Here is a 25,890-nt window from a genome sequence, read left to right on the forward strand (position 1 = left end):
CAAATGGTATTTCAGTAATGTGTAACTGAAATGATATTGTAAAGGTTTATTTACAGTGACTGAAAGCAGATGGTTCTACAAAACTTAGAGGTAATTACAGGCTTCTTCTTCTTCCTTTTTTTTTGAATGGCAGAGTCAGACAGTCAGACAGTGAGAGAGAGAGAGAGAAAGGTCTTCCTTTTTCCGTTGCTTCACCCCCAAAGTGGCCACCACGGCTGGTGTGTTGCGCCGATCCGAAGCCAGGAGCCAGGCACTTCCTCCTGGTCTCCCGGGGTGCCGGCGCCACAGGTGGAGGATTAGCCTAGTGAGCTGCAGCACCGGCCAGGCTTCCTTTTTTTTTTTTTTTTTTTAAAAGATTTTATTTATTAATTTGAGAGGTAGAGTTACAGAAAGAGAGGGAGAGACAGAGAGAAAAGTCTTCCATCCGTTGGTTCACACCCAAATGGGCAAAACGGCCAGAGCTGGGCTGATCCGAAGCCAGGAGTCTGGAGCTTCTTCCAGGTCTCCCATAGGCATGTGGGGGCCCAAGCACTTGGGCCATCTTCTACTGCTTTTCCAGGCCACAGCAGAGAGCTGCACTGGAAGTGGAGCAGCCAGGACAAGAATCGGCTCCTATATGAGATGCCAGCACCACAGGTGGAGGCTTAGCCTACTATGCCACAGCGCCAGTGCCATTACAGGCTTCTTAAACCCACAACTGACAGATACTTCAATATTTCTAAAGAAGCCCATTTTATTCAATAGCATTTTCCACTGTTTTTATAAAAATATAAAAAGACAACATTTATAGTTTTAAAAACTTGTATTTAACCCAAATCAAGATTTTTCTACAAATTATACCTCTTTCTACAAAGTTTAAAAGCTATCACAGAATAATGTGATGTGAAACCACATTACGAGCGATTACACATCACAGTAAGAGTATTTTGTTTAAGAAACATCGTGCAGAATCTCCTTTGCAGCCTTTCACCTTGTGTTTGCTATGTAAACACACAGATTAGTCCTAGTCATTCATATTTATATAGTAGATTGACATACAGTTAATGTACACTATCATAATTGCAAAATGGCAAAAGGCAATCTTTACAAGTGTCTAAAAATTTTAAAAATAAAAGACAGCCAACATTGCCCTCCTTTTATGCAAAAATGACCTTTCTTCCCCTCCTTCCTCACCCTTTTTGAGGGGAGCCCTAAAGCATACTAACACACAAAATGTGTTTATGGTACTTTTACTTAAATTAGGCTTTTGAATAGTTGCTTTCTTTTCCAATACACTGAATTTTTAAAAAGGCACCAAGAGTAGACTCAAGTCGTTTCAGATTTTCTTGTCCCTTTTTGTCCTTTTGCAATGATTTTCCTTGGCAGAGGTAATTCTATGAACTTTAGGAACCAGAAGAATGAATGATAAACCACAACTTCAAACTTAACAGCTTTCAAAAAGTCTAAATATATTAATTGGTTTCTTGAACTAATCATTTAGGATAAAAAGTCAGAATGACTTTTTGAACATAAACATAAAAATAGGACACATTTATCAACAGTAAGAAATTCCTAAACTCATCGTAACAATGTATTAAATCTTACATAGTAACACACGCCAAAAACATTAGAAATTCATTGATAAGATATTCTGATGTATTATGCTGAAAACATACTATTAACATATAACAAAAGACAGCATTTACCTCACAGGGAGGAAAAACATAAATTTAATCACAAAAGCAGATTTACTGGATTTCAGCTTTGATTAAGTTCTAGAGATACATACTTAAGATAAAAAAGAAAAACAAGATTCCCCCTTAACATAAAAAAGTCTCTCTCTATAATCCATTATTAACACTCTTTATGCTCTGACAACACAAAACGTTTGGAAACTTGAACTCTGTGCCTCGTGACCTGTTCGCTGAGCCGGCCGGGCCGCCCTGGGAGCCCCTCGCAGAACCTTGCCGCGTCTCGGGGCATCAGTCCCCCGGCTGCGGCCACTCTATTTCCTTTTCTTCTTCTTTGGTGGCTCATCCTCAGAGCTGCTCTCTGTGCTGGTGCTGCTGCTGCTGGAAGAGCTGGAGTCGGAGTCGGAGGAGGAAGAGGACGAAGAGCTTGTGGAGGAGGCTGAGGAGGAGGAACTGGAGGAGCTGTCGTCGGTGTCACTGTCCTCAGAGGAGGATGAGGTAGACGTGTCCTCACTGTCTGACGAGGAGTCACTGGCTGAACTGTCACTGCTGCTGCTACTGGAACTGGTTACGCTCTTAGCCCTATCAGACAACCAGCGGTTACAGGCATGCAAAGCTGACGTTTAACAGAAGACCTGAAAGCCGTTTCAGACGACAGCGAGGTCTGCTGGCGTCCTCCCTGGACGTGAGGCCTTGGGGGAGCCCACTGTTATAAAGCACACCCGTCCCCTGACAGATGTTCAGCAGCTGACTCTCTATGATGGGGTTCAAGAGGATCAATATTTAGTAATTTATGTTCTGAGTGAACACTGTTAGAGGAAAGCTGTGATCCATCAACAGGTCTATTTAAACCTCATGGAGAGTTGTAAATGTTTTAAAATGATTTGTGTGGTTTTTTGTTTTGTTTTGTTTTTTGACAGGCAGAGTGGACAGTGAGAGAGAGAGACAGAGAGAAAGGTCTTCCTTTTGCCGTTGGTTCACCCTCCAATGGCCACTGTGGCCGGTGCACTGTGGCCGGTGCACCGCGCTGATCCGATGGCAGGAGCCAGGTGCTTCTCCTGGTCTCCCATGGGGTGCAGGGCCCAAGGACTTGGGCCATCCTCCACTGCACTCCCTGGCCACAGCAGAGAGCTGGCCTGGAAGAGGGGCAACCGGGACAGAATCCGGCGCCCCGACAGGGACTAGAACCCGGTATGCTGGCGCCGCAAGGCGGAGGATTAGCCTAGTGAGCCATGGTGCCGGCCAATGATTTGTGTTTTAACTATGTTAGAACAGACATGGCTGCCAACAATTCCTTAATAATCTAATAACATCTCCTATTTTAAGACAAGAGAGGATCATTAATTACTATTTCCAGGTGTAAAGACTGTCGAAAGTTAGAGAAAAAGGAGAAATGGAGGCAAGCAATTCCAGGGGTGAGAAGAGAACAGAGAAGGAAGCAGGAGGATCCTTAATTACCAACTGCACACAAGCGACTGCAGATCTAAATCTTACAGTTCACTGTTTCCCCATGACCCTTTCCATCCCTCCAACTATATTTACATTTTATATCCACATAATACTCCTAGGGCCAAACATACCTTTTTTTCTTGGTCTTTCTTTCTACATTGGTTTCTCCAATGCTGATAAACATGAGGGAGGGAAAAAGGTCCTGTTAGTAGAGTGATTACATACAGCTCAGACAACCCTTTCTGCTACTGCCCACACCGCTTAAGGTGGAGACACACTGTGCCTTTCATAAAATTTACTCAGAGAACAGTCAGCTTGCTATCTCCAAGTGGAGTTTCCTTTTGGAGACTGTACATGCAGTCGACGTAGCCAGCAATAAAGCCAGCTGTATTTTTATCAGCTGTACCTTGAAAGGTAAGCCAGCAGTTAAGCTGACTTCTTAGTTGGGAACTTAGGTTGCTGTAACTAAATCAGCTATTTACTGAACAATCAAATACTGCATAACAGCAGCATGAATTTGAATGCCCAGAGTCATATTAAAAACAGCCACTTCATATTTTTAAAAAGCAAACTTTTAACTTAAAATCACTATTTCTTTTTCTGCACATTCCCCTCAATGTTCAGATTTTTAATGTTTAAGTACCAGAAACTTAATACTGTAAGGCTATGTTCTCTCACATTACTTATAAAGTACGAAGCATGATGAATTTGAATGAAATGTCTAAATGGCTTGCTGCTGTATTTCTGCCGAACAATATGCATACTAAGTCGGTGTATAAATTATAGGTTGGCTTCTATCACTATAGCACTGTCCTGCACATTGGTCATCTCTGCATTGTGGACTTCTCTAAATTTCTTTCATAACTTTTCTATCTTTATTTCCCTAGTCTTCAAACACAAGTCTGCTTTAAAGTTGTTTTATGTAACAGAAATACTGAATTATCATTTTTCTGAATAAGTAGAAATATTTTTATTAAATCATACAAGAACTCATACATACATGAAATTAACACATACCCATTGTTTTATTATTGACCCCAAAATCAGCAGCCATTACTTAAGAAGCCAGATTTAATATTCATACAATTCCATGTATTTTTAGGATCAAAGTACTTTTGTGATACAACTAGAAAACCAAAAGCAAATGTTAGAAAGAAAGTTTTCATAAATCTTATTCTTTATCACAGTGGTCTTCAAATATTTTTTGCTTATATTCTCAAAAATAACTTTAGGAAACTCCCATTTTTCAAAACTTCTAACTTTTAGTATTTGCCAGGGACATACGCTATGTATATTAATATTTTTAAAATAAATAATAAAGTTCATGGAAACATTTGTTATGAAAAAAATAAAATGAAGTGTTCAGTACTTTTCACATAAAAATTATACCATTTTTATAAATGTATCCAATGGAAACTAAATACCACAATCAGTTCATACCTACCTTCATTTCCTTCAAGTAAACAAGTTATCTCTAATAGCTGGTACTTCTACATTGTCCTTTATTCTCTTTGAACTGGGACACAAACCCAGGGCCTCCAATGCAGGACATAAGCATCTTGACTCCTAGGCTAAACACCTGTTCTTTCCACAAACTCTTTGAAAGCCCCTTGTACATATTATTCTCTATCTTATTTGTATACTTAACGTATATTGTATTGCCTCCTATATCTACACATAAAATCTATTACGGGGCAGGCGCTGTGGTGTAGCAGATAAAGCCACTGCCTACAGTGCCAGCATCCCATATAGGCGTAAGTTCAAGTCCCTTCTATGGCCTGGGAAAGTAGTGGAAGATGGTCCAAGTCCTTGGGCCCCTGCATCCATGTGGGAGATCCAGAAGAAGCTCCTGGCTCCCGACTTCACATCGGCCATCTTTGGCCATTGTGGCCATTTGGGCAGTAAACCAACTTACTAGCTGTGTAACAGGGAGCAAGTTACTGCACCTCCCTACGCCTCAGTGTGCTAAAATGTAAGATAAGGATAATAATAGTACCTACCTGAACAGTATTGATGTGAAGCTTAAATAAGCTAGTATTTATAACCTACCTTTGTTGTAATAATAATCTGTTTTCTTTTTCTTTTAAAGCTTTCTTTAGTTCTGCTGTTCTTGAAGGCCTATGTAGGTATTTTCTTTTTCCTGTGCATTCATAAGTCCAATGTCCAAATTCCAAGCATTTCTGACATCTTACATGTTGCTTATTCGCTTCACTACAGGGCAAAACATAGAACACACAACTTAAAATTCTGCCTTGTGACATTTTCTGCCCTGAAAAGTTTCAACAACACAAAGTGTAAAATGATGTTTATTTTATTTAAAATACCTTTATATTTTATATTGTTTATTGTAGATTTAAGACAAAGCAGTACAATAAGTAGTTAAAAGCATGGATCTTAAAGCTAAGACAGAACTGAGCTCCAATCTTGGCTCCTCAATTCCATTCCAGTATTGATAGACTCAGAAATGCAGACTAACTCCCTAGCTTAGAACAAGAAAAGACAGTCAAAATATTTTTAACAGTCTGCTTGGAGGATCAGAGAATTAACAAGGAGGGAAAGAATAATCAAGTCAAGATATGGAAGAAGATACAAACCTAGAGTTAACTCAGCTCTTGTCATGGGGGCAAGCATCATGTCTCAGAAGCAGGGGGACGAATGTGTGTCCAGAGTTAAAAGTTTAGAAGGGATACACTCTCACAGTAAACCAAACCTTACAGAGACTGGAGCCCAGCTCTGGCCATCTGGGAGACTGAGCTGGATTATGATATAACAAGGGAAGAAAAACAGGTGAAAGAACTGGAAGGGCAGAAATCAAACTGTCGTTCCTTACTGATGATCTATTATATACAGGGCAAGTCCAAAAATACTGACAGAGAAACTATTTTGAAACAATTAGAATTATTGAATAAGCAACCTTGATAAGCAGGGTTAGCAAGGTTTTATATCAGAGGTGGACAACTTTTTTTCTTAAACACTCAGATAGTAAGTATTTTAGGCTTTGCTGAACAAGACAAAAAATTATAGATATTACACAGGAGGTTATCTAACGGAAAAAATAGATTTCCATAAATATTTTGACAAAAATTAAAATATAATTTTATATAATAGAAGTCAGCTAATGAGAAGAATGGAATTTATTTTTGGAGGATAACAACTCAACTGGGGTTCAAAGTTAGTATTTTCCATTGTTATAAGTTGAGTAGGACTTGCCTCCCCCAAAACTCACGCAAGACATTTAAACTCTGCTGTCTTAATGTAATGGCTGATGGATTAAAGGTGGAGACCTAATCTACTTGTGGCATCTGAGAGGTAGGTTCGGTGGGAAGTCTTTGGGTCGCTGTGGGTGTGCCCTCAGAGGGTGGTTCTCATGAAAGGGTTGATTATTTGAGTTCAAGTTCTGCCTAGCTTTCTCTCTCTGCTTCCTGGGTCACCACATGACAGCTCCTCCACACCTACCATAAACAGCTTCCATTCCAGTGAATGGGGCTGCCCAACCCTGAACTGCGTCCTCCAAGCTGTAAGCTGAAATAAATCTTTTCTTTTCCAAGAAGCTCCATTTAGGCCTTTTAGTTAAAGTGACAAAAAGTAGACTAACAGACCCTATGTACATATATGTACATATTTAAATAGCAGGCTTAGTTTACAAGTATACGAAAACAGACGGCAGGCAGGATGCAGTGGCCCATGGTTTACAGAACCCTACCCTGGATCACTACATAGAATCAGCTGATGTTCTACAGAACAACAACAGTTAAATATGAAAACATTAAAAGGTGATATTTAAAATATCTGAATATTTTACATGTTTAAAGTAAAATATCTAAAAATAAGTAAAGGTGTGAAAAATTGATATGCAAAAAAACTACTACACAGAGAAACTAAACACCTAAATAAGTAACACAAGAAAGGGATATGGTAATTCATGGATCAGCAGACCCAAAGTTGTAAAAATGTCAGTTCTCCACAAACAGATCCAGACTCAAAGCAGTGTCAGTCAAAATCTCAGCGTGCTTTTTTGAGTGTGAGACTTAATAGTTTATTCTAAAAAGCATGTTATTCTAAAATTTAAAGGTCAGGAACAGTCAAAATACTCTGATCAAAGAACAAGCAGGGAAGATTTGCATTAAAAGAAAAAAGCTATAATAAGAAATAAAAATAGAAAGCTATAATAAGAATATGTGAGTGAGGGTATGCAAATAATCTAACAGAACAGACTAGAAAGTCCAGAAACATACATACAATATATATATACACAAATATTTAATTACTTGAATTTTTTAAAGATGTATTTATTTATTCGAAAGGCAAAGTTACAGAGAGAGAGAGAGAGAGAGAGAGAGAGAGGTCTTCTATTGGCTAGTTCACTCCCCAGATGGCCACAACAGCCTGAGCTGGGCAGACTGAAGCTGGGAGCCAGGAGCTTCTTCTGGGCAAGTGAACCAATGGATAGAAGATCTCTCTGCCTTTCAAATAAAAATGAAAATAAATAAAAATTATACATATATATATTTTTTATTTGACAGAGTTAAACAGTGAGAGAGACAGAGAGAAAGGTCTTTCTTCCATTGGTTCACAACCCAAATGGCCACTACGGCTGGAGCTACACCAATCTGAAGCCAGGAGCCAGGTACTTCTCCTGGTCTCCCACACAGATGCAGGGCCCAAGTACTTGGGCCATCCTCCACTGCTATCCCAGGCCATAGCAGAGAGCTGGACTGGAAGAGGAGCAACTGGGACTAGAACCCGGTGTCCATATGGGATGCCGGCGCTGCAAGAAGAGGATTAACCAAGTGAGCCACGGTGCCAGCCCCAATAAAAATTATTTTAAAATGACAGATATTTGAGTTAAGGATTCTTTAAAAAAACAACAACAACAACAACAACAACATAAGGCTGGTGCCACAGCTCACTAGGCTAATCTTCCACCTGCGGGGCCGGCACACCAGATTCTAGTCCCAGTCAGGGCGCTGGATTCTGTCTCGGTTGCTCCTCTTCCAGTCCAGCTCTCTGCTGTGGCCTGGGAGTGCAGTGCAGGATGGCCCAAGTCCTTGGGCCCTGCACCACATGGGAGACCAGGAGAAGGACCTGGCTCCTGCTTCAGATTGGTGCGGTGTGCCGGCCGCAGCATGCCGCCGGAGCGGCCGTTGGGGGGTAAAGCAACGGCAAAGGAAGACCTTCCTCTCTGTGTCTCTCTCTCTCACTGTCCACTCTGCCTGTCAAAACCAAACCAAACCAAACCAAAAAAACCACACATAATCACGCACTATTTATAAAAGATTGTTAAATTTGACTTCATTGAGATTAAGGATTCCTTGGGGCCGGCGCTGTGGTGTAGCAGGTAAAGCCTCCGCCTGCAGTGCCAGCATCCTGTATGGGCGCCAATTCGAGTCCCAGCTGCTCTTCTTCTGATCCAGCTCTCTGCTGTGGCCTGGGAAAGCAGTAGAAGATGGCCCACGCCCTTGGGCCCCTACACCCATGTGGGAGACCCAGAAGAAGCTACTGGCTCCTGGCTTCGCTCCGGCCGTTGTGGCCAACTGGGGAGTGAACCAGGGGATGGAAGACCTTTCTCTCTCTCTCTCTCTGCTTCTCCTTCTCTCTCTTTCAAATAAAAATAAAATTAAAAAAAAAAAAAAAAGACCAATGGTCTCAATTCCAAATTATGCAAAGAACTCTTATGAATCAATAAGAAAATGACATGTAATAGAAAAATAAAATGAAGTAGAAAATGGACAGGGGGCAGTGCTGTGGCGTAGTAGGCTAAGACCCCCCTGTGGTGCCAGCATCCCATATGGGTGCTGGTTCATGTCCCGGCTACTCCACTTCTGATCCAACTCTCTGCTATGGCCTGGGAAAACAGCAGAAAGACAGCCCACGGGCTTGGGCCCCTACATCCGTGTGGGAGACTTGGAAGACGCTCCTGGCTCCTGGCTTTGGATCAGCCCAGCTCTGGCCGTGGTGGCCATTTGGGAAGTGAATCAGCGGATAGAATACCTTTCTCTCTGTCTCTCCCTCTCTCTCTGTATAACTCTACCTCACAAATAAATAAAATGTTTAAAAAAGAGAGAAAATGAAAAGAGTATAAAAATGAGATTAAGAAAGACATGAACAACAAATACATAAAAGTGCTCATAGAATAAAAGAAAGCAAATTGACAACAAAATGTCCTAGATACCTACCAGAAAATAAGGCTTAAAACCTGGCAATAGCAAATGTTAGCAAGGATATGTAGCAAGAGAACAGTCACCCATTGTTAAGAGCATAAACTGGTACCACAATTTTAGAATAAAAAAAAAAAAAAAAGGAGAAAGAGAATATTTTCTTTTTTTTTTTTTTTTTTTTTTTTTTTTTTTTTTTTTTGACAGGCAGAGTGGACAGTGAGAGAGAGACAGAGAGAAAGGTCTTCCTTTGCCGTTGGTTCACCCTCCAATGGCCGCCGCTGCACCCGGCGCACCGCGCTGATCCTGGCAGGAGCCAGGAGCCAGGTGCTTTTCCTGGTCTCCCATGGGGTGCAGGGCCCAAGCACCTGGGCCATCCTCCACTGCACTCCCTGGCCATAGCAGAGAGCTGGCCTGGAAGAGGGGCAACCGGGACAGAATCCGGCGCCCTGACCGGGACTAGAACCCGGTGTGCCGGCGCCGCAAGGTGGAGGATTAGCCTATTGAGCCACGGCGCCGGCTCAGAAAGAGAATATTTTCTACTCCATAGCCTAGCAACTCCACTTGTAGGTGTTTATGCCAAAGGCACAAATCTATGTGCAGATACATGGAGGAAATACGTTATCTTATTGCTTTTCCTTTAAGTAGCTAATTGAAATTCTGAATGTCAAACCTTACAGAGAAGATTTAAGTATATTTCAATTATTTTTCCTGATTCATCTGCAAGTTGTCTCTTCTATGTAGACTATTTTATTGCATATTTTCTGCAAACCAGTACATTATCCTACATAACAATATAACATCAAAATCAAGAAATTAATATTGACATGTTCCTCCTACCGTATCTGGAGACCCCACTTAAATTTCAACAACTGTCCCAATCATGTTCTACACAGCAAATTTCAGTTCAGCACCAATGCTGCACCTGTTTGGTATCCTTCAGTCTTGAAGAATCCCGCAGGCAATTCTCAGGGAGGGTTGTGGGAGGAGAGTACCAAAACATAGCTAGAAATCATAGGTTTTCGTGTTCCACAGCACAGTGGGGGAACTGTGGGTCACAAGAATGCATTACACACTGCACAAAACACTGAAGGCGTGGACCTGGCAGGCCGCAGACATGGAGGTAGACTGGGGGCGTGTGGGGGCTAACCACCTGATCTTGGGCAGCTTAGGCTTTAAGCACATGTCGAGGCATTGCACTGTGTCCCATAAAAGTCTACAAGGTTTACAGGTTAATGGAAATTTTGAAGAAATAAAGAAAAAATTGTTGCCTTTAACAACTTTGACCCTTTTTAAAGATTATAGTCTAGTTTGTAAAGTGTGCATCAATTTGAGTTGGAGCATTTGCTTGCAGGCTCACTCATGAGGCTATGAGCGGGAGGCTTAGCTTCCATGTCGTGTTGGCCACTGCACAGGGCTACATACAGCATGGCTGGCCCCAGAGGGAGTGACCGAGGCAAGGCAAGAAGAAGCAGTCTTTCACAACTTTGTCTGGGAAACAGTTCTCACTGTCGTGGCATTCTATTTTCCTCAAAGACCAACCGCACAAGAATGGGGTGGGGATTACAGAACGGGGACCGTCCTGGCAGCTGGCTACCGATTCTGCTATCTCTATATACTTTGATTCAGGCCAAGCAACTTATGCAGTAATGTAACGGAAGTGATGCTGCATACTTCCCATAGAATCCTGTGGGTTGATATGAGCTTTCAATCTTATTACTGCTGATGTTCAGTCCGACCCCTTGAATAGCAAGAGTCTACCGCATTGGCTGTTATAAGGCTACCTTCTGTTCTGTTGTAATTGTGAGAGTTTGAAAATACAACTATAGTGACACACATCTGTTGGGATACTGCACTGTGGCACAGTAAGCCAAGCCACAGCCTGAGATTCCAGCATTCCGTATAAGCACCAATTTGAATCCTGGCTGTTCTGCTTCCTATCCAACTCACTGCTGACACAACTGGGAAGGCAATAGCACATGGCCCAAGTGTCACCCATGGGGGAGACCCAGATGGAGTTCTGGCTCCTGGCTTCTGCCTGGCCCAGCTTGGTGCTTGAGGCCATTTGGGGAGTGAAGCAGCAGATTAAAGATACCTCTCTCTCTTTCTTTCCTTCCCCATCTCTGTAATTATTTCAAACAAATAAATAAATCTTTTAAAAAAGCATCCCATTATGGGTGCTGGTTTGAGTCCTGGCTGGTCCACCTTTTTTTTTTTTTTTTTTTTTTGACAGATAGAGTTAGACAGTGAGAGAGAAACAGAGAGAAAGGTCTTCCTTCCATTGGTTCACCTCCCAAATGGCAGCCACGGCTGGTGCACCGTGCCGATCCAAAGCCAGGAGTCAGGTGCCTCTTCCTGGTCTCCCACACGGGTGCAGGGACCCAAGCATTTGGGCCATCCTCTACTGCCCTCCTGGGCCACGGCAGAGAGCTGGACTGGAAGAGGAGCAACCGGGGCTAGAATCTGGCACCCATATGGGATGCCGGCGCCGCAGGCAGAGGATTAACCAAGTGAGCCACGGCGCCAGCTCCGCTGTTCCACTTCTGATCCAGCTCCCTGCCCATGGCCTGGGAAAGCAGCAGAGGATGGTCTCTCTCCCTCTCTTTCTCTAACTCTGCCTTTCAAATAAATAAAATAAATCTTAAGTATGTGTGTGTGTGTGTATATATATATATATATATTATATATGGCTACAAGTTTCCTGCTTGGGCAAGGGTTGGACTGGGTGACTTGCTGCTAACCTACAAAAAAAAAGCAGTGAGGGAGTGTGACTTGGAAAGCTAGGGCAGGCAGCTACCGTGCATGAAGACATGCAAGCAGCCTCCAGAGAGGCCATGAGATGAGGAGCTGAGGCCGCCTGCCAGCAGCCATCTTGGAAGCAGATCCCCAGTTGAAGTCAAGCCTTCAGATGACTGAAGCCCTGGTAACTGCTTGACCACAACTCCATGGGAAAGTCTCAGTCAGAAGTACTCCCTCAGTCAGTCCTGAATTTCCAACCCACAGAAACTGAGTTAACACTTATTATTTTCATCCACTAAATTTTGAGGTAACTTATTTCATAACAAGTGATAACTAATATAGTACTTTATAGTATATAAATATCCAGCTCATTAAATGTTTAGTTCCTTTACTATGACTTATCAGTATGGATTTGTGTCCTTTTATAGTTTGTTCAATGGGTTATAGATCATCTTTTTTAAGATTTATTTATTTGAAAATCCACTGTTACAGAGAGGGAGAGATACAGAAAGAGAGAGATCTGCCATCCATTGGCTCACTCTGCAAATGGCCACAAGAGCCAAGGCTGGGCCAGGCCAAAGCCAGAGCTTCATCAGGGACTCCCATGTGGGTTGCAGGGGTCTGAATACTTGGGCCATCTTCCATTGCTTTTCCCAGACCACAGTAGAGAGCTGGACTGGAAGTGTGGCAGCTGGGACATGAACCGATGCCTAAATGGGATGCTGGCGTCGCAGGCGGTGGCTTTACCTGCTATACTACAATGCTGAAACCATCATCATTTGTTTTGATGCTCGAATTGCCTCAGATTTGCTCAACAGGAGCCCCATTAAACGAGATTTTGTGTCCTGTGGATGAGACTCATTCTTTGAGTACTTCTTTGCTTTCTGGCACAACAAAGTCCAAGGTTCACCTTCTATTTTCCCTGTCTTAGCCTCAAATCAGCCATTTCTCCAAGGAACCCTGAAGATACTCAGAGCCCAGGTCAGGAGCACACTCACAGGACTGCGCTCACTGTTCTTGGGAGGCTGCTGCTCTAGAGCACTCCCAGTGCACAGAGCTAGAAATACACACACCTATCTGTCACACACATTTCCACCTACCTCAGATAAAAACTATGAACTCACATTGCCGCCTTTAGTTCTAATCCAACTTTTTCTCCTCCCTACTTCCTTCTTCAGTGAGAAACCTGGCTTCCGACATTTGCAACAGATTTACTTATTGTAAGCAAGTACTCACTGTTGCCAGTGCTGCCCCTCCCCCATACGGATGCCCTCTTTCCTTCCCTTGGGATCAGGTATTCTGCTCTGCACTGTCGCCATCCCACTCCCAATCCCTAGCCTTCCCACCTCCCCGTATCTCGTGCACATGCTCTGAGCCTGCCTGGGTTGATCCCCATTAGCAGGCCAGCACCCCTCACGAGACGCGTTTCTCTTTTCACTTCAGCTCTGGCACACTGCACCAGTGCCCCCTCACACCACTCCCAAAGGCCCTGAATGAGTGTGGCTACTCTCCCAGGAGGATGACCTTGTGAGCCCTCATCCTTGGGATCTTGCAGTCAGCACCGGAAGCTCCGCCCGCTGGGTTTCCTCCACACTCTGCTGCACTGTACACTCTGCCCTTCAGTGGGTGCCCTCCTTTCCCATCTTCAGGGCTGACACTCCAAGGTCAGGTGAGCCTTACACATGGATGCCTGTCTGCTGTACTTTACCCAACCGCTTTAGGGCTGGCTTCCTCAAGAAGGGAAGAGGGACAAAACAAACTACAAGAATGGCTTCTTTGGTTTGTTCTTTGTTTTTAAAGATTTATTTATTTGAAAGCCACAGTTAGAGAGAGAGGGAGGGAGGGGGAGGGGGAGAGGGAGAGGGAGAGGGAGAGACAGAGACAGAGAAAGATCTTCCATCTGCTGGTTCACTCACCAGATGGTTAAAACAGCTGGCTGGGCCAGGCCAAAGCCAGAAGCCAGAAGCCAGGAGCTTCATCTGGGTCTGCCACGTAGACAGCAGTATTCCAAGTGCTTGGGCGATCTGCTGCTTTCCCCAGACCATTACCAGGGAGCAGGATCAGAAGTGGAACTGCTGAGACAGAAACTGGCACTCATCTGGGATGTGAGTATATGCCATAACATTGGCCCTGTAGGAATGTTTTAACAGCATGATTTGTAATATTCTCAAAACTGGATGTAGGGGCTGGCGCTGTGGCATAGTAGGTTAAGCATTTGCCTGCAGCACTGGCATCCCATATGGGTGCCAGTTCGTGTCCTGGCTGTTTCTCTTCTGATCCAGCTCCCTGCTGACGGACTGCGAAAGCAGTAGAAGATGGCCCAAGTCCTTGGACCCCTGTACTTATGTGGTAAACCTAGAAGTTCCTGGCTCCTGGCTTCGGATCAGCCCAGATTTGGCCTTTGCGGCCATTTGGCTAGTGAACCGGCAGATGGAAGACCTCTCTCTCTGTCTCTCCTTCTCTCTGTGACTCTGCTTCTCAGCTAACTAAATAAATCTTAAAAAAAAAAAAAAAAGGGGGGGTCTAATATCCAAGGAGAACAGACAGTCTGTGATATAGAACACAGTGGAAAACTTCATAGTAATAACAATAAACTATAGCTTCATTTAACTTAGCTAGATCTTAGATATAATAAGATAGACTCAAAAGAATCCATATTATATGATTCCATGTAAAGTTAGGACAGGCAAAATTAAACCCTGTGCATAGTTAGATGGAGAAATACAAAGGGCCTCTGGTGTACTAGCAATCTTCTATCTTTGACCCGGGTAGTAATTACAAGGAATGTTCCTTTTATACTAATTTACAAAGTGGCATATTTATGTTACATTAACTTGTTGTACATATGTTATATTTCACAACAATAGCTTTAAAGAAACTGCAGCTTTCACAGCACAGCTATATAATATTAAGCAAATTGTTTTTTGACACTCAGTTTCCTCTTTTTTTTTTTTTTTTTTTTACAGGCAGAGTGGACAGTGAGAGAGAGAGACAGAGAAAAAGGTCTTCCTTTTGCCGTTGGTTCACCCTCCAATGGCTGCCGCGGCCAGTGTGCTGTGGCCAGCACACCGCGCTGATCCGATGGCAGGAGCCAGGTGCTTCTCCTGGTCTCCCATGGGGTGCAGGGCCCAAGGACTTGGGCCATCCTCCACTGCACTCCCTGGCCACAGCAGAGAGCTGGCCTGGAAGAGGGGCAACCGGGACAGAATCTGGCGCCCCGACCGGGACTAGAACCCGGTGTGCCGGCGCCGCAAGGCGGAGGATTAGCCTGTTGAGCCACGGCGCCGGCCTCAGTTTCCTCTTTTAAAAAAATGTGGCAATACTTACTTTACTAGGTTATAGTGAGAATTACCTGAGATCATAACCATGGTTTACAAGAACTATGTGCCAGTAAGTTAGCAAAGTACTTCTTATACATAATCACAGCCAATCCCATTAAGAACCCAATTAATTTGAGAGCAATGTCCCCACATTCTACAGATCGGGATGTGTATAAAACAAGAAGTAAGGCATCTGGCATAAAGAAATATAGAAATAAATGGGAGCTATTACCACTAACACACATTCTGGGCTAATCAGAATAATATGGACCAACAACAGAGGGCTGTTTAAGTTTTCTCAGAACATTGTAGTATGATGTGAGCAGGCATCTTTATTCATAATGAAAGCATAATTGGTGCTCTGTAAATGTCTGTAAAATGAATGACTATTGAAAAGTGTTTAAAAGAGCAAAATTTATAACAGGGGGTCATTCATGAAATCCTGCCATGTGCCAGATTATTATCTTTTTTTTGGACATGCAGAGTTAGACAGTGAGAGAGACAGAGAGAAAGGTATTCCTTCCATTGGTTCACCCCTCAAATAGCCACTACGGCAGGTGCGCTGCAAAAAATATTGATTTATATTTATTTGAAAGGCAGTGATACAGATGGGGGTGGGGGAGGGGAGATACAGAGAGAGAGACCTTCCATCTGCTGGTTCACTCTTCAATTGGCTACAATGGCCAGAGCTGGGCCAAGCTGAAGCCAGGAAAAAGCTTCTACTAGGTCTCCCACATGAGTGCAGGGGCCCAAGCACTTGGGCCATATTCTGCTGCTTTCCCAGGCACCTGAGCAGGGAGCTAGACTGAAGCAAAACAGCGTGGATTCAAATTGGCGACCATATTTGATGCTGGCACTACGGGCAGTGGCTCTACCTGCTATGCCACAGTGCTGGCCCCAAGGTTATGTTATCTTAACAATCATTTACTTCAGCACTTAAGGAAAATTTAAGTTAATTTTAATCTGAAGAATGCCTCAGATAAGGAATTAAGACTACTTAGGGGATGGCGCCGCGGCTCACTAGGCTAATCCTCTGCCTTGTGGCGCTGGCACACCGGGTTCTAGTCCCGGTTGGGGCGCCAGATTCCGTCCCGGTTACCCCTCTTCCAGGCCAGCCCTCTGCTGTGGCCTGGGAGTGCAGTGGAGGATGGCCCAAGTGCTTGGGCCCTGCACCCGCATAGGAGACCAGGATAAGTACCTGGCTCCTGCCTTCGGATCAGCGTGGTGCGCCGGCCGCGGTGGCCATTGGAGGGTGAACCAACGGCAAAGGAAGACCTTTCTCTCTGTCTCTCTCTCTCACTGTCCACTCTGCCTGTCAAAAAAAAACAAAAACAAAAACAAACAAACAAAAGACTACTTAGGTATAGTATTAAAAGACAGTAAGAGTTGGGGCCTGCACCATGGCTCACTTGGTTACTCCTCCACCTGTGGCGTCGGCATCTCATACGGGCGCCGGATTCTGTTCCAGTTGCTCCACTTCCAGTCCAGCTCTCTGCTGTGGCCCGGGAAGGATGGCCCAAGTACTTGGGCACCTGCACCTGCATGGGAGACCAGGAGGAAGTACCTGGCTCCTGGCTTCGGATCAGCGCAGTGCCGGCTGTGGCAGCCATTTGGGGGGTGAACCAACGGAAGGAAAACCTTTCTCTCTGTCTCTCTCTCACTGTCTATAACTCTACCTGTCAAATAAATTAAAAAAAAAAAAAAAAAAAAAAAGAAAACCTCTGCCTCTATCTCTTCCTCTCTCTGTAACTCTGCCTTTCAATAAAATAAAAATAATATAAAAAGATAGTAAGACTCAACATTTTGCCTAGTGGGTAGTTAAGTTTAAACAAACAGCTGCTAGAAGTAAGATTATATCTTCAAGGTTTACCTGAATATGTAATACAGTAGGAAATTTTATAATCAATATCAAAACACCATATGAAATTAACATTAGCTTTCTAAGAAGAAAAAACAAGGAAGATAATTCATTATATGAATGATAAATTTAGCAGAGATCATAAGAAGAATCCAACAGAAATCCTGGTGCTAACGAATTCAATAAATGAAATAAAAAATGCATTTTAGAGCCTTAACAGCAGAGTGGATCAAGCAGAAGAATGAATGTCTGACCTTCAAGATAAGCCTTTTGAAAAAACCTAGACTTAAAAAAAAAAAAAATTAAAAAGAATGAAGGACTCCTATGAAACTTATGGGACAGCATTAAGTGAGCCAGCTTTCACATTATGAGTACGTAGGAAGAAGAGAAGAGAAAAGGTATAAAAAAAACCTATTCAGTGAAATAATTGCTGAAAAGTTTCCCAAACCTTGGAAAAGATATAGACATCTAGGTCCCAGAATCTCAAAGGATCCCTAAAGATTCCTCCAAAAAAAATCTGATCTAAGGTACACTACCAAAAAATACATTTAGTCTAGTGGTTAAGACTTGAATTCCACATCAGAGTGCTTGGGCTGAATTTTAGGTTCTGGTTCTTGATTCCATTGCCTGCTAATTCAGACGCTGCGAGGCAAAGGAGATGGTGCCAGTAACTGAGTTCCATCCCCACAAGGAAGACACTGAGTTGCTGTTTCCCAGCTTTAGGCCCCTAGCTGTTGTGAGCATTTGGGAAGTGAACCAGAAGATGGGCGTTCTCTCTCTGTGTCTGTTTCTCTGTCTCTACCTCTCTGCCTCTGAAGTAAGTAAAGAAAAATTTAAATTTCAAAAGCAGATTAACAGAAATTATACAGGGGCTGGCAATGTGGCTAGCGGGTAAAGCCTCCACCTGCAGTGCCGGCATCCCATATGGGTGCCAGTTCTAGTACCGGCTGCTCCGGTTACAATCCAGCTCTCTGCTGTGGCCTGGGAAAGCAGAAGATGGCCCAAGTCCTTGGGCCCCTGAACCCACGTGGAGACCTTGGAAGAAGCTCCTGGTTCCTGGCTCTTGGCTCCTGGCTTTGGATTGGCCCAGCCCTGGGCATTGCAACCATTTGGGGAGTGAACCTCTCCCTTTCCCTTTCTCTCTGCCTCTGGCTCTCTGTAACTCTGCCTTTCAAATAAATACATACATACATACATCTTTAAAAAAAAGAAAATACACAAATTTATTTTTAAAACAGTATAAGACAGAGAGAATTGATGGCAAGGAAAGTATCAAGGAACATAAAAGGGAATCCCTATTAGACTAACCTCAAACTCAGAGACTAAGGGAGCATGGCTGGGACAGGAGTTGTGGCACAGCAACTTAAACTGTTACCTGGGATGTCTGCATCCCCTATCAGAGTGCTGACTACTCTGGTTCTGATCCAGCTTCCTGCTAATGCATCCTGAGGGGCAGTGGGCAATGCTTGGGCCCCTGACACCCGCGTGGGAGACCACATGGGAGTTTCTGGCTCTGGGTTTTGGTATCTGGGGCGTTTAGGGAACAACCCAGGGATGGAAGATCTCTCTGTGTGTCTCTATCTGTTGCTTGGCCTTTCAAGTAGTTGGAAATAAACATTCTATTTCTTAAAGAGAGAGAAAGGGCTAATACATTCAAAGTCTTGAAAGAAAATCATTGCCCACCAGGACACTATCCTCAGCAAAGCTATCCTTCAAAGATGAAACAGAAATAAAACATTCCCAAGACAAGCAAAAACGGAGGGAACTCATCACTACTATATCAGCTCATCTCAAAAAAAAAAAAAAAAAAAGCTTAAGAGAGAACTATGATAATGATAAATATCTGAGGTTATAGGTAAACCAATTAACCTGATGTGGTCGTTACACATTGTATATATGTTTTTTGTTTGTTTTTGACAGGCAGAGTGGACAGTGAGAGAGAGACAGAGAGAAAGGTCTTCCTTTTGCCATTGGTTCACCCTCCAACGGCTGCCACGGCTGGCGTGCTGCGGCCGGCGCACCACGTTGATCCAATGGCAGGAGCCGGGTACTTATCCTGGTCTCCCATGGGGTGCAGGGCCCAAGTACTTGGGCCATCCTTCACTGCACTCCCGGGCCACAGCAGAGAGCTGGTCTGGAAGAGGGGCAACCGGGACAGAATCCGGTGCCCCGACCGGGACTAGAACCCGGTGTGCCGGCGCCGCAAGGCGGAGGATTAGCCTAGTGAGCCGCGGTGCCGGCTGTATATATGTTTTGAATTGTCACGCTATACCTCATAATTTAAATAACCACAATGTGTCAATTAAAAATAAAAATATATTTTTAAAAAAGAATGATTAACATATTTAATATATGCACAATTGCAATGTGCATCCCAGAAAATGACATTCAGAAACACTACAAGATAATGCCATTTAAAAATGCAAAAATCACAACTTTATACAAATATAAAATTAATACATGTCAAAATTTCATTTAATCGGCCAGCGCCGCGGCTCCCTAGGCTAATCCTCCGCCTTGCGGGGCCAGCACACCGGGTTCTAGTCCCGGTCAGGGTGCCGGATTCTGTCCCAGTTGCCCCTCTTCCAGGCCAGCTCTCTGCTGTGGCCAGGGAGTGCAGTGGAGGATGGCCCAAGTGCTTGGGCCCTGCACCCCATGGGAGACCAGGAGAAGCACCTGGCTCCTGCTATCAGATCAGCGTGGTGCGCCGGCCGCAGTGCGCCAGCTGCGGCGGCCATTGGAGGGTGAACCAATGGCAAAGGAAGACCTTTTTCTCTGTCTCTCTCTCTCACTGTCCACTCTGCCTGTCAAAAAAATTTCATTCAATCACTAAATAATGGGGAATCAGTAATGGTTGAAATGAGAATTCAAACATCACTCCAATACGGGCAATCACACTAAAATGAATTGACAAATGCTGGTTAGTAGACAAGGCAATAACTGAATATATCACAGTTCTAAGGGCAAATATCTGCAGTGTTAGCAATGTCCTACAACCACAGATTTGTAAAATAGCTCAAAGACAATGAAAAGAGCAGACTTTCATAGAGTCTCATAGCCAGGAAGGGTGGACTACACAGGATACCTACTAATCTTTTTTCTTCCATTTCAAAGCCTTCCACAATTCTTCCTAACAATGAAAATACTGGGGGAAGGAAAGTCTCTTGCAATCAGTTAAACAGTCATCTTTTCTAAGCTCACAAGTTGTTTTTCCAGTATTAACAAACTATTGGCTTGGGATCCTAGTCATTAAAATATCACCAGACATTGAGGAATTCACTTTTTGTTATAAATAAAACTTTCACACATATCCAAAGTACATCTATAATTAATATTTTATTTTTATGCTCTAAACACTAATAAACTACCTCTAAAATACTAATTTTGGGGCCAGTTTTGTGATGTAGCATGTTAAGCCACCACCTGTGATGTGGGCATCTCAGATGAGTTTTGGTTTGAGCCCCAGTTGCTCACTTCCAATTCAGCTCCCTGCTAATGCGACCAAAAAAGCAGTGGAAGGTGGTCCAAGTAGCTGGGCTCCTACCACCAACATGGCCAGACTTGAAAGTTTTTAGCTCCTGGCTTTAGCATGGCCCAGCTTTTACAGCCATCTGGGAAGTTAATCAGAAGATGGAAGATTCCTCTCTCTAATTCTGCCTTTCAAATAAACAAATTAATGTCTTAAAAAAAAAATTAATCTTTCGGGGCTGGTGCTGTGGTGCAGTGGGTTAAAGCCCCGGCCTCAAGCACCAGCATCCCATATGGGCACCGGTTCTAGTCCTGGCTGCTACGCTTCTGATCCAGCTCTCTGCTATGGCCTTGGGAAAGCAGTGGAAGATGGCCCAAGTCCTTGGATCTCTGCACCCTTGTGGGAGACCCAGAGGAGGCTCCTGGCTCCTGGCTTCGGATCGGCTCAGCTCCAGCCAATGCAGCCATTTGGAGAGTGAACCAGCAGATCAAAGACTCTCTCTCTCTTCATCTCTACCTCTCTCTGTAACTCTGTATTTCAAACAAATAAAAATAAATCTTTTTAAAAAATTCATCTTTCATATAGATTGCTAATTTATGCTTTCAAAATAAGCCTCCACCTGTGATGCTGGCATCCCACATGGGCACCGGTTTGTGTCCTGGCTGCTCTTCTGAAGTAGAGGATGGCTCAAGTGCTTAGCACCCTGCACCCACATCAGAGACCTGGTTCTTCAAGAAGCTCCTGGCTCCTGGCTTTGGATAGGCCCAGCTCCAGGTATTGTGGCCTCTTGGGGAGTGAACCAGAGGACAGAAGACCTCTCTCTCTGTCTCCCCCAAGATCTCTCTGCCTTTCAAATAAATAAATCTTTAAAGGAAAAAAAAAAAAAAAAGAATGACAACAGACCTTTCTCAGTTCTCATAACTTAAATACAATTTTAAACATATTATTATAAAAGTCATATATGCTCCTTATAAACAAAATTAACATTTTTTGACTAACATAATATGAAAATAAAATGAAAAGCAAAGACTCCTCTCCTCTCCCCCAAATACATCCCTAAAATTCTTTTGCACGTCCCTAACCTCAAAATAATCTTCCTTTCCTGAATCCCTGGGGGTATTACAATCTGTACACCACAACAACTTATATTATACCTCTTCCCAACAAGACCACAAGCTGCTCGAGCTCTGATCTGCCTTTTACTTCCAATGTACCTCATGGACCAAACACACACACTATACAAAGAAAACATTTAACTTTCTGATACTTGTGAATGAGCACTACTACGGATTTTGATTAGTCAGCATTCATCTACCTTTGACCCGTCCACCCAGATCATCCATTCATGGTCATCCATTCCACTAGGCTGGGAGAGGAGACCTCTGAGTCAATTGTAACTTCAAAATCCCACAGGTGTGCCAAGGCAGTCAGGTCACTGAAGTGCAGCCAGCTCCAAGCTGAGAGGATATAAGGGACCCTGGCATACTGCATTAGGAAGAAAACAGAGTCTGTTCCAGTCTGGAGCCAACATCCAGGAAAGCAAACCTGAGCAACAGAGGCAGAAGCAGAGAGGCAGAGACGGAGACCTAATGACATCAGTTAGCACTGAGCCTCCTTTCACCACCAAGCTGACTACTCTGACTCCCTGAGTCTTTATCATATTCAGGGAACTCTCATCGGGCCTGAAAAGGGAGAAACATAAAAAACATAAACATATATACGTTAATGGACTCTGAGCTATGCACTATAGGTGTGCAAAACGATGATGGTGTGAAACACTGAGAATGAAGAAGTAGCAGATGTGTTGGTAGGAAAGAAGGTTTTGCAGGAAAAGGGCCTCCGAGATGACCCCTGCATTGTCGGCTCACGGCAAACCTCTGGCGCCGCTGTCCTGCTAGCTCCTTAGGCACACTGGCCATCTTTCTGCTCTTGAGAAGTAAATTCTTTCTGGCCTCCAAGCAGTTTTGCCACTGTCTGGATGTTCTTTCCACACATCGTCTCAGGACCGGCTGCTTTCTCCCCATGGCCATCTCTGATCAAATGTCGCCTCTTTCCACCACCAAACCTCGTGTCCGTCAAAGCTGACCAAACTAGAGACCGTCCCCATCACCGGAGCGTGAGCTCCCGAAGCAGGGGCTCCATCGGAATGAAACACCTCTTCGTTATGCCCAAGCTCTGGCGCCGAGCCCAGGGACTACATATTTACTCAGGGAGAGACCGGCAGTAACTGAGAAGTAGCTGCTGGTTGAGTCCAGGGACGGCGATGGGAAGGGGGCAGCGAAAGACAGCTGGCCGGGAGGCTGCCGAGGGAGCTGCAGTTTACCTCCGCGGGAGCGGAGGGGTCCGACCCGGCTTCCCTTGCCCACGCGCCGTGCGGGCAGAACGGCCTAACCCACGGAGTGACCAACCCCCGCGTGCTGCCTTCTTGTTCCACGACCCCGCAAGTCTCTGGTCACCAAACTTATCGCCCGGGCCGAGCCCCGCGGACGCTGGCAATGTGTCTGAGCAACAGCCATCCTCGGCCGCTCCTCGGAGGGGGTCCGACGCCCAGCCGCGCACCCCTGCGCCGGCTCAGCCGCCGGCTGACGCGCGTCTCCCCGCCCCCAGCCCGTCCGGGAGCCCGAGAGGGCCCCCACTTACGCTTGTCTCCGGGCTATGAGCCGATGCATGGGAGTCGCCATCTTAGCGCGGCCGAGGCCTGCCGCGCTGAGTTTTGGGAAACTCCTCGCAGGGGGCGTGGACTTGGACCCGGCGGCCGCGGCGTGGGCGGGGCCTCCGGGCGGCTTCTGGGCGGGGCCTGCGGGCGGCCTCTCTGAGGAGGCCGAGGGCCGGAGGCGGGTGCGTGCGGACGCCGCTGTGGGTCCGTCCATGGGGCTGAGCGAGGTTTGCAAGGACGGTGACGGGGAAGCACATTCCCGAAAAGGAAAAGTATGTATTTTTAAGATTCGTGTGTATAGGTATCCCCCACACGCAGAGATACTGAATGAAACTACTGTGTACCGGAAAGCAGAAGTCTGGAGAATAAAATAGTGAGCGGGCCCTGGATCCGAGAGAATGGGTTTAGCACATCCTCAAGTGAAAATGGTGTTAACTGTTCATTGTTTAATATATTCACAGCAATGTTATAAGGACCAAAGCTGCTTTGGCAACCAGAAAAAGACCATCGCAAATATTACTTTAGAAAATTGTAGCTATACCTATTTGTAGTATCGACTCATGGAAATGTTCTCCCAAGTCCACAATCTTTTCTATATATATATATATATATATATATACACTCTTCATATGTATAATTACTCCAAAAAGTTAGTGAAAATGGCATTAAAAGAAAAATGTACATTTCCCACCAACTTTTCTGAAATCCTGCTGTATATATTCTTGTCTGTTTCTAGGTCACCCATTTGTATTTTTCAATTAATAATTATTTAGTAAAGTGTTTAGGAGCTTGAGATGCTGTGTTGTTCAAGTTTAGACCCTTGGGCACATGGAACTTTCTACAGATAATAAACAAAATCTGCTATGATTAGGGTGTTTTCCCCCGATAATTCATGTGTTACAAATTTAACCACCAGGGCCAGAGCTGTGGTGTGTCAAATAAAGCATCCGCCTGCAATGCCGTCATCCCATATCTGCACAGATTCAGGTCCCACCTGCTCCACTTCTGATCCAGCTTCCTGCTAATGTGCCTGGGAAAGCAGCAGAAGATGGCCCACATGCCAGGGCCCCTGCACCCACAGAGGAGGCAGCTCTTGGCAGGAGGCTCCTGGCCTCTGTCTAGCTCTGCCCTGGCCTGGTGCAAACACTTAGGGAATGATCTGACAGATAGATGTCTCTGTCTCTTCTGCCTCCCTGACCTTCAAATAAAGAAATAAATCTGAAAAAAAAAAAAAAAAGAAATTTAATCCCTAAAGTCATATATCAGTAATATTTGGTAGGTGATTAGGTAACGGAGATTCTGCCCTCATGAATAAATGAATCTATTTTCAGATTAATGGATTAATTTGGTTATTGAAAGAGTAGTTTCGTTATGAAAGTGAGTTCTCTTTGCCGTGCTTACTTGGTCTTGCAATATGATGTCCTCTACTGTATTATGATGCATTTAGAGTGAACCAGTGGCTAGGTTTACCCTTTGGCTGGCTGTCTCTGTCTTCCTCTGTACTTCTTTGTTTCTCTGCCTCTCAAGTAATCTTTTTAAAAAGGAAAGAAAAGGAATCCCAAATAAAGGAGTAAAGTGATTAATTTTGAGAGTTAGAGAAGGTAATGATGTCAGCTTTGAGTACAGCTTGTTCTTTAAAGAATGGATTATTGGGCGTTGTGCCACAGCAAGCTAAACTGCAGCCTGCCATACCGGCACCCCATGTTGGAGAACCAGTTTGAGTCCCTACTGTTCCTTTTTTTTTAAGATTTATTTATCCTATTTGAAAATCAGTTACAGAGAGGGAGAGAAAGAGGGATCTTCCATCTGCTGGTTCACACCCCAGATGACCGCACAGCCAGGGCTGGGCCAGGTCAAAGCCAGGAGCTTCTTCCAGGTCTCCCACGTGGATTGCAGAGTCCCAAACACTTAGCCATCTTCTCGTGCTTTCCCAGGCCATTAGCAGGGAAATGGATCAGCAGTGGAGCAGCTGGGACATGAATCAGCTCCCATATGGGATGCTGGCGTCGTAGGCAGCAGCTGAGCCTGCTATGCCACAACACCAGCCCCTGTTCTAGTTTCCATACAGCTCCTTGCCAATGTGCCTGGGAAAGCAGCAGAAGGTAGGTCAGTTACCTGGGCTCATGCTATCCATGTGAAAAGCCCTGATGGAGCTCCGAGCTCCTGGATTGTGCTGGTCCAGCTCTGGCCATTGCAGCCATTTGGGAAGTGATCCAGCAGGGAATCTCTCTCACTGTTTCCTTCAAATAAATAAAGTCTTTTAAAAAGGGATTTGTTTTTCTGTTCTTTAGTTTGCTGTTTTTTTATTCCCCTGTGTATTTATGGGTATATTTTCACATCTGAAAACATACAGATCTAATTTATTCTTTTTGTATATTATATGATAGGATATTCCACAGTTTATCCAATCAGAACCCTATTGTTGAACAATTAAGTCAGCACAAAAGATTTTAAAGCACTCAATGAAGGCTTTTTGTTAAGATCCTTAAAATGGAATTGCTGAGTCAAAGAATATACACACTTAAGATTTTGATAACCCTTCAAATAGGCTGTACACTGGAGTGGATGGTTGAC

General features: G+C 44.2%; 1 protein-coding gene and 1 long non-coding RNA gene across 2 annotated transcripts; one reads left to right on the forward strand and one right to left on the reverse strand.

The window, feature by feature from the left end:
• Positions 1-715: 715 nt before the first annotated feature.
• On the reverse strand, positions 716-23,533 carry ZCCHC10 (zinc finger CCHC-type containing 10). The gene is made up of 4 exons (XM_008255001.4): positions 23,301-23,533; positions 5,169-5,330; positions 3,251-3,292; positions 716-2,252 (listed from the first exon to the last, which is right to left on the reverse strand). Exons 1-4 carry the CDS (start codon positions 23,528-23,530, stop codon positions 1,985-1,987), a joined length of 702 nt encoding a protein of 233 aa, XP_008253223.2. The 5' UTR covers positions 23,531-23,533; the 3' UTR covers positions 716-1,984.
• On the forward strand, positions 23,453-24,557 carry LOC138850146 (uncharacterized). The gene is made up of 2 exons (XR_011389728.1): positions 23,453-23,588; positions 24,233-24,557. It is a non-coding gene; the product is annotated as an uncharacterized lncRNA (long non-coding RNA).
• Positions 24,558-25,890: the final 1,333 nt, after the last annotated feature.

Source organism: Oryctolagus cuniculus, chromosome 6 (genome assembly GCF_964237555.1).
Source record: "Oryctolagus cuniculus chromosome 6, mOryCun1.1, whole genome shotgun sequence".
NCBI lineage: Eukaryota > Metazoa > Chordata > Mammalia > Lagomorpha > Leporidae > Oryctolagus > Oryctolagus cuniculus.